Source organism: Coturnix japonica, unplaced genomic scaffold (assembly GCF_001577835.2).
Source record: "Coturnix japonica isolate 7356 unplaced genomic scaffold, Coturnix japonica 2.1 chrUnrandom520, whole genome shotgun sequence".
Taxonomy (NCBI): domain Eukaryota; kingdom Metazoa; phylum Chordata; class Aves; order Galliformes; family Phasianidae; genus Coturnix; species Coturnix japonica.
The window spans coordinates 18,785-26,184 of NW_015439906.1; the positions used below are offsets into that span (position 1 = coordinate 18,785).

The 7,400-nt window shown below is 50.6% G+C and overlaps 1 protein-coding gene across 1 annotated transcript in view; it reads left to right on the plus strand.

Annotated features, from left to right (window-relative positions):
* Positions 1-6,630, plus strand: part of LOC107307249 (DNA (cytosine-5)-methyltransferase 1-like) — a 14,706-nt gene extending 8,076 nt beyond the window's left edge. Inside the window, exon 3 of the mRNA XM_015850741.2 lies at positions 6,482-6,630. Within this exon, the coding sequence (XP_015706227.1) occupies positions 6,482-6,613 (132 nt within the window). The 3' untranslated portion in view covers positions 6,614-6,630. The remainder of the gene's footprint in view (positions 1-6,481) is intronic.
* Positions 6,631-7,400: the final 770 nt, after the last annotated feature.

Genomic DNA, 7,400 nt, shown 5'->3' on the forward strand with positions numbered 1-7,400 from the left:
CTAGACGATGCTACGGTCCATCATCGATTAGAGATGGTACCTCAAGACAGGTTGGATCGCAGGCAGCTGGTCGGGAATTAGATATGCGACCGGACTCTAGCACACATAGCCAATCACCCCCACCCTGGCTTTGTAGAAAGGGGTTGGAACCTGAATGATCCTTGGGTCCCATCCAACCAGCTCCTGTGATTTGTGACTGATTAAAATGGTATGATGAGTTGAGCTGATTTAAACACCACGATCAAAGCACTCTCATCACCGTACACCTCTCCATCCCACCATAGTGCATACTGTTTCTAACCCCCTTCTCTTTTGGGCTCAAAGACTGACTGGCATATGTCCTCTTGATGGCAATCACTGACAGCAGTCATCTTCTGTCCGGTCACGCTCATGCTAAGAAATATAAAAATGGTCAGTTCAACTGCAAATGTTGATTTTATGAACACCAATGGATGTCTGCACCTTGTAGCTACTGCAACCCTCACAGACAGACCAGCCTGCCCACATCATGTTAACAACTCTCGTATATCCATAATCCATAATATAAAATAAAGATAAAATAAAGAAGTGCCAATTGTAACAGCAAATAGAATCTTTATGAATATAATTTAGGTAAACAACAAAAAAATTAAAAAACGAATAATACAAAGAAAAAAAATACATGAAATTAATTTCTGCATGAAAGTTTGATGAATGTGCAGAATCAAATAACCATGCAAAGGACGTGTTTTTCCACCTCCCCAACCGTAATTCAAGACTCTTATTTATAATTGGCAAATTACATGTCACAGAGGCGCCAACAGTGTTCCAGACACGTAACTCATTACTTTAAATAGGATCTCTCTCTTTCCTGAAACAGAGACAAGAAAATAAAACAAAACAAACCCAGTTGCAATAGGGAAAAACCATCGATCAACGGGTACAGTATTTAACCAATAATCATGCTATTTTTAAAGAATGCAAGCAAAAAGATGCATTGTTACATAGAATAAGTAGCTGGTTTTTTTCCAAGGCAAAATTCTATTCAAAATAGAACTAGTCCCTAAATTACTGAAATGGTGACTTGATAGTGCAAGTGCTCCAGAAGACCATCTGATGGAAGGTTTTTTTGTGAAGGTACATCAGTGCCATGTAAAATGTAAGAGCAGCTGAACAGCCCAGTGCTTAACAGTGCTAGCATGTAAATAAGTAAAATACATCCAAGGAAATGTTCTGTCTAGATATGCAGAGTAACAATAATTAGGAAAATGGGCTAAACATAAAGGAAAGATTAGAATTTGCCATAGATTGGAACATACACAAACTGCTTTTCTTATTAAAAACACATTATGAAGAGAAAGCTTTACATGCACCTGAACTGTTATATCTGAGACATGTAACACTGCGTATCGCTAAGGGTTTACACACAAGTTTGGTTTTTAAAGATAAACAACAGTATGGGCTGAAGTCTTAGCTTAAAGTAAATACGGGATAGCTAAACCATTAACCAACTTGTTAAATACAGCACAGCGTCCAAGAATGTGGAAAAGAGAGTAAATTAAACTGCAAATAATACCTCTTGTTTGACACTGCGCACTTTTTGAGATATTACCATTATTAAATAAAGCCTATGTAAGCAAAGAATGCTTAGCTTAGCTTTCAAAATCAGATGCTCTCGGAAGAGGTATTACGATTTGTTTGGCTTACACACCTTTTTTTCCCCCCTCATTTAATAATAAAAGTTGAACATTACAAACCGACCATTGCAGTGTCAGCTCCCAGCAGCCATGTAAAGATGTCAGACATCTTGAGTGCTAAAGACTATTCTGAGCAACCATAATAATTGGCGTAGTTCTCTACAAGAATCTCTCACAGACAAGTAATAAGATAGGTTTTGTTGTACACTTGGATGATAGAGTTAAGGAGATGCAGTGTAAGCTGTTAGTATTCAGGAATAGTAAAGAGCACTACAGGTGATGGGATCCGTGATTCTGATATGTTCACGCGAGACACATCGCGCAGACACTCGCGCGCATCGGTGATAAAGACACTGGTATCTCGATGGGGTCCGACGCTGGAGGGGGTGCGACGCGTGCAGAGGAAACGGGGTAGAGAAAGTTCAAAATACAGGTCATGTGGGAATTAGCATAAGGACCCGTAACGCAGTGTACGGAGGTTGGGTGGAACATCTACTCGCGTGTATTGAGACCAAATTATACTACTGAGAGTATAGGTGCGGTCGGAAAGAAGCAGGTCGAGCTGGAACGGGTTTATAGTATGTCTCTGGAGAGGGTGCACAGCGGGAGGGTTTGGGGCGCCCACCGCAGTTGTAGCGACCTCCGGATCGCTCGGTTCCCGTAGCTCGTGTGTTCTTTCTTAAAATGTGGATCGGGGTAAACGTAGTTGAGCTGCTTCGTGAACCGGCCAGTATACTGACGTGACGCTAGGAGGGTGTCCGCCGCCAGAGAACTTGGCAAACGACTGCGAAGTCGGGGTGGAGCCGGGCGATCGTTATAGATGGCGGGAGAGATCAGCCGTACGACGATCGGAAGGCCCGTAGCAACAGCATGTGTCGATGGGCGGGCGTCGGCCGGGGTTGGGTGTTTAGTTCATGGGTTGGGTCTGGGTATTGGAAGGTCCTTAATAAGGAATCATGAGCCGTGGTAAGTTGGGGTTGGGTTGAGTTGGAGTCTGGTCGTGAGAGGAGCTTATAGGGTCAAAGCTGGCTAGTGGGAGTTGGTTGGGTGCTTGGGTTGGGGTTGGGTTGGGTTGAGGGTCTTTGGAAGATCAACAGAGTCGAATGGGGTCTTGGCGGCTTGGTTGCAGTTTGGGCTGAAGGGTCCTGAGCACCAGGGTGCAAAGAGAGACATGGGTCTGGGTCTGTGGTTTGTGGTTCTGGGTCGTGTGGGAAAAAGGGTCTTGAAGATCGAGGGGAGAGGCACAAGTGAGATTGGGTTTGGTTGGGTTCGGATGGGCTTGGCTTGGGTTGGGGTTGGCAAGGGTGCCCTTCGAAGGGTCAAAGAGGCACGGTGGTTTGGTTTGGATGCTGGTGTTGGAGAAGGGTCGCATGCGGAAGTTAAGGATTGGGTTGTATCGACGCGGTACAGGATGAACGGTCCAGCCGAAGAGGACGGCTCGGGCTGCGGCGCGGGGTGCTCGGCCGGAAGCGGTGCGCGGGCAGGGTCTGAAAGGGTGCCCTGGAAGGTGTCAGGTTAAAGGGATGGTGGGGGTGTGGGGTGTGCGAGTGCTGGTGTGGCTTGTGAGTTGGGTTGGGGTTGTCGGGCTTGTGGTTGGCTTGGGTTGGGTTGGGTTGGGGTTTGGACGGGGTCCTTTCAGAGGTACCCGCAAAGGAGTGACTGGGCGGTCTGGCGGTTGGGGTTTTGGCGGTGGGTTTGGAGAGGGTACCTTGAAGATCAAAGAGCGCACCGGGCGTACGGTTGGGGTTTAGGTCTTGGGAGTTGGGTTGGCACACAGGGTGTCGGTCTTCCTAGGATACCGAGGAGCGGTTCGAGAGGCAATGGAGACCGTGGGTTGTGGTTGGTTTGGGTATTGGGAAGCTTGCGGCGGGTTCTGGGCTTGGCGAAGGCGATCTGCGAGGGTCAAGAAGAGGACAGTGTGGTTGTTGGGTTGGGTTGGGGTTGGAGGGGTCTTGAAGGGTCCGACCAGCGCTTGGGGTGTGGTTGGTTCGGTTGGTTGGTGATGGTTTTGGGAGGGCGCGTCCTCGTTGAAGCAAATCTTGCTGCGAGGGAGTCCCGACGGGTGGGAGTTGTGGAAGGCGAGGGGTCGTGCCACGGCGTCGCTGGAAGTTAAAGGCGATTTTGGGGTCTGGTACAAGGAGAACGGGCACCAAGGAGGCAAGCGCGCTGCGCGGGGTGCGTCGCCGCAGTGCAGGGGGCCAAAAGGGGGTACATGACTGTATAGGTATAAAAGAGGGGTTGGTTGGTCGGTGGGGAGGGCAGTTGTGAAGGTCAAAGAAGACATGGGCATAGCAGGTTGAGGTCTGCGGCTTTGTAAAGGGTCAGTTCTTGATTAGATCCGATAGAGCAATGGGGGTTGTGTTGCGGCGTTGGGGGTGGTCGGGGTTGGGTAAGGAGGGGTTGCCTTCAAATTAAGGTCAAGAGTGGATGGTTGGGGTAATGGGTTGGGTTTGGGTTTGGAAAGGGTCGGCTTGAAGGTCAAAGAGCCTTGGGTTGGGTTTTGGGTTGAGTTGGGTTAGTTGGGTTAGTTTGGAAAGGGTCCTTCAAGTCGAAGAAAAGCCGGTAGGGTTGGGTTGGCTGGGTGGGTTGGAAGGGTCTTTGAAGGTAAGGACTGGGTTGGGTTGAGCTTGATTGGGTTGAAGGTCCTCAAGGTCAAAGGAACCTATGGGGTTGGATGGATTGGTTGGGTGGGTTGGGATTGGGTTGAGTTGGAAGGGTCCTTGAAGATCTCGAGAGGGCTCAATTGGGGTTGGAGGTTGGGTTGGTTTGGGTTTGGAAGGGTCTTTGAGGTCAGAGGAGCTATGGGGTTGGGGTTGCGGTGGTTGGGTTGCGTTCGTGGTTGGAAAGGGTCTTTGAAGGGTCAAAAAGAGCCGTGGGGTTTGGGTTGGGTTGAGTATTGGGTTGACGAAGGGTCCTTGAAATCAAAGAGCTGTGGGGTTGGTTGGGGTTGGTTGGGTTTGGGGTTCAGAGGTGTCTTTGAAGCGTCTGCGCAGGTGCGGGGTCCCAAAGGGTCCTGGAAGGTTCAAATGAGATGCGGGGGTGGGGGGGGGGTCTTTTGAAGGTCATAAAGGGTTTGGAAAGGTCTTAAAGGTCCAAAGAGCCATGGTTGGGTTGGTACAACAAGAGAAGGCACCAGAAGAGGCGGCGCTGCGGGGTCTGCGAGGTGCAGGGTCAAAGGGTCTGAAGGTTAAAGAGATGGGGGGTGGGGGGTTGGTTTGGGGGTTGGGTTGTTGGGGTTGGGTTGGGGTTGGTTGGGTTGGAAGGGTCCTTTGAAGGTTGTAAGAGTTATGGGGGGTTGGGGTTTGGGGTTGGTTGGTTGGGGTTGGGTTGGTTGGGTTGGGGAAGGTCTTTCAAGATCAAAGAGTGTGGGGTTTGGTTGGGGTTGGGTTGGATTGGGTTGGGAGAGGGTCTTTGAAGGTCAAAGAGAAACGTGGGTTGGGTTGGTTGTAAGGGGTCCTTTCAAGGTCAAAGGGACATGGTCGGGTTGGGTTTGGTTGGTGGAAGGGTCTTTGAAGATCGAAGCCGCACCGAAGAGCAATGGGGTTGGGTTGGGTTGGTTGGGTTGGAAGGGTCTTTGAAGGTCAAAGAGACGTGGGTTGGGTTGGGTTGTAAGGGTCCTTCAAGGTCAAAGAGACATGGGTCGGGTTGGGTTGGGTTGGGTTGGAAGGGTCTTTGAAGGTCGAAGAGCTATGGGGTTGGTTGGGTTGCGTTGGGTTGGGTTGAGTTGAGTTGGGTTGGAAGGGTCCTTCAAGGTCAAAGAGCCGTGGGTTGAGTTGGGTTGGGTTGGGTTGGGTTGGATTGGGTTGGAAGGGTCTTTGAAGGTAGAAGAGCAATGGGGTTGGGTTGGAAGGGTCCTTCAAGGTCAAAGAGACATAGGGTGGGTTGAGTTGGTTGGATTGGGTTGGAAGGGTCTTTGAAGATTGAAGAGCAATGGGGTTGGTTGGGTTGGGTTGAGTTGGGAAGGTCCTTCAAGGTCAAAGAGTGATGGGTTGGGTTGGTTGAGTTGGGTTGGGTTGGGAAGGTCTTGGAAGATGAAATAGACATGGGATGGGGTTGGGTTGGGTTGGGAAGGTCCTGGCAGCTCAAATAGACATGGGATGGGGTTGGGTTGGGAAGGTCCTGGCAGCTCAAATAGACATGGGATGGGTTGTGTTGGGTTGGGAAGGTCCTGGAAGATGAAATAGACTTGGGATGGGTTGTGTTGGGTTGGGAAGGTCCTGGAAGATGAAATAGACATGGGGTGGGTTGTGTTGGGTTGGGAAGGTCCTGGAAGATCAAATAGACATGGGATGGGTTGTGTTGGGTTGGGAAGGTCCTGGAAGATCAAATAGACATGGGGTGGGTTGTGTTGTGTTGGGTTGGGTTGGGAAGGTCCTGGAAGCTCAAATAGACATGGGATGGGTTGTGTTGGGTTGGGAAGGTCCTGGCAGCTCAAATAGACATGGGATGGGGTTGGGTTGGGTTGGGAAGGTCCTGGCAGCTCAAAGACATGGGATGGGGTTGGGTTGGGAAGGTCCTGGCAGCTCAAATAGACATGGGATGGATTGAGTTGTGTTGTGTTGGGTTGTGTTGGGTTGGGAAGGTCCTGGAAGATCAAATAGACACGGGATGGGTTGTGTTGGTTTGGGAAGGTCCTGGAAGATGAAATAGACATGGGTTGGGTTGTGTTGGGTTGGGTTGGGAAGGTCCTGGCAGCTCAAATAGACATGGGTTGGGTTGTGTTGGGTTGTGTTGGGTTGTGTTGTGTTGGGTTGGGTTGTGTTGGGTTGGGAAGGTCCTGGCAGCTCACAGGTCCCTTCCCCCAGGTCTGCCAGCAGCCCGAGTGTGGGACGTGCAAGGCCTGCCAGAACATGGTCAAGTTCGGGGGCAGCGGCCGCAGCAAACAGGCCTGTCTGCAGAGGAGGTCTGCCCCACTGCGCCCCATAGAACCCCATTAACCCCCATATAAACCCCATAACCCCCATATAACACCTATATAAACCCCATAGCCCCCCATAACCCCCCATATAACCCCCATANGTTGGGTTGGGTTGGGTTGGAAGGGTCCTTGAAGGTCAAAGAGCCTTGGGTTGGGTTGGGTTGAGTTGGGTTGAGTTGGGTTGAGTTGGAAGGGTCCTTCAAGGTCAAAGAAACACGGGGTAGGTTGGGTTGGCTGGGTGGGTTGGAAGGGTCTTTGAAGGTCAAAGAGACGTGGGTTGGGTTGAGTTGAGTTGGGTTGGAAGGGTCCTTCAAGGTCAAAGAACCATGGGGTTGGATGGATTGGTTGGGTTGGGTTGGGTTGGGTTGAGTTGGAAGGGTCCTTGAAGATCGAAGGGCAATGGGGTTGGGTTGGGTTGGTTGGGTTGGAAGGGTCTTTGAAGGTCAAAGAGCTATGGGGTTGGGTTGGGTTGGTTGGGTTGCGTTGGGTTGGAAGGGTCTTTGAAGGTCAAAGAGCCGTGGGTTGGGTTGGGTTGAGTTGGGTTGGAAGGGTCCTTGAAGATCAAAGAGCTGTGGGGTTGGTTGGGTTGGGTTGGGTTGGGTTGGGAGGGTCTTTGAAGGTCTGCGAGGTGCGGGGTCCAAAGGGTCCTGGAAGGTTAAAGAGATGGGGGGTGGGGGGGGTCTTTGAAGGTCATAAATGGGTTGGAAAGGTCCTTAAAGGTCAAAGAGCCATGGGTTGGGTTGGTACAAAGAGAACGGCACCAAGAGGCGGCGCTGCGGGGTCTGCGAGGTGCAGGGTCAAAGGGT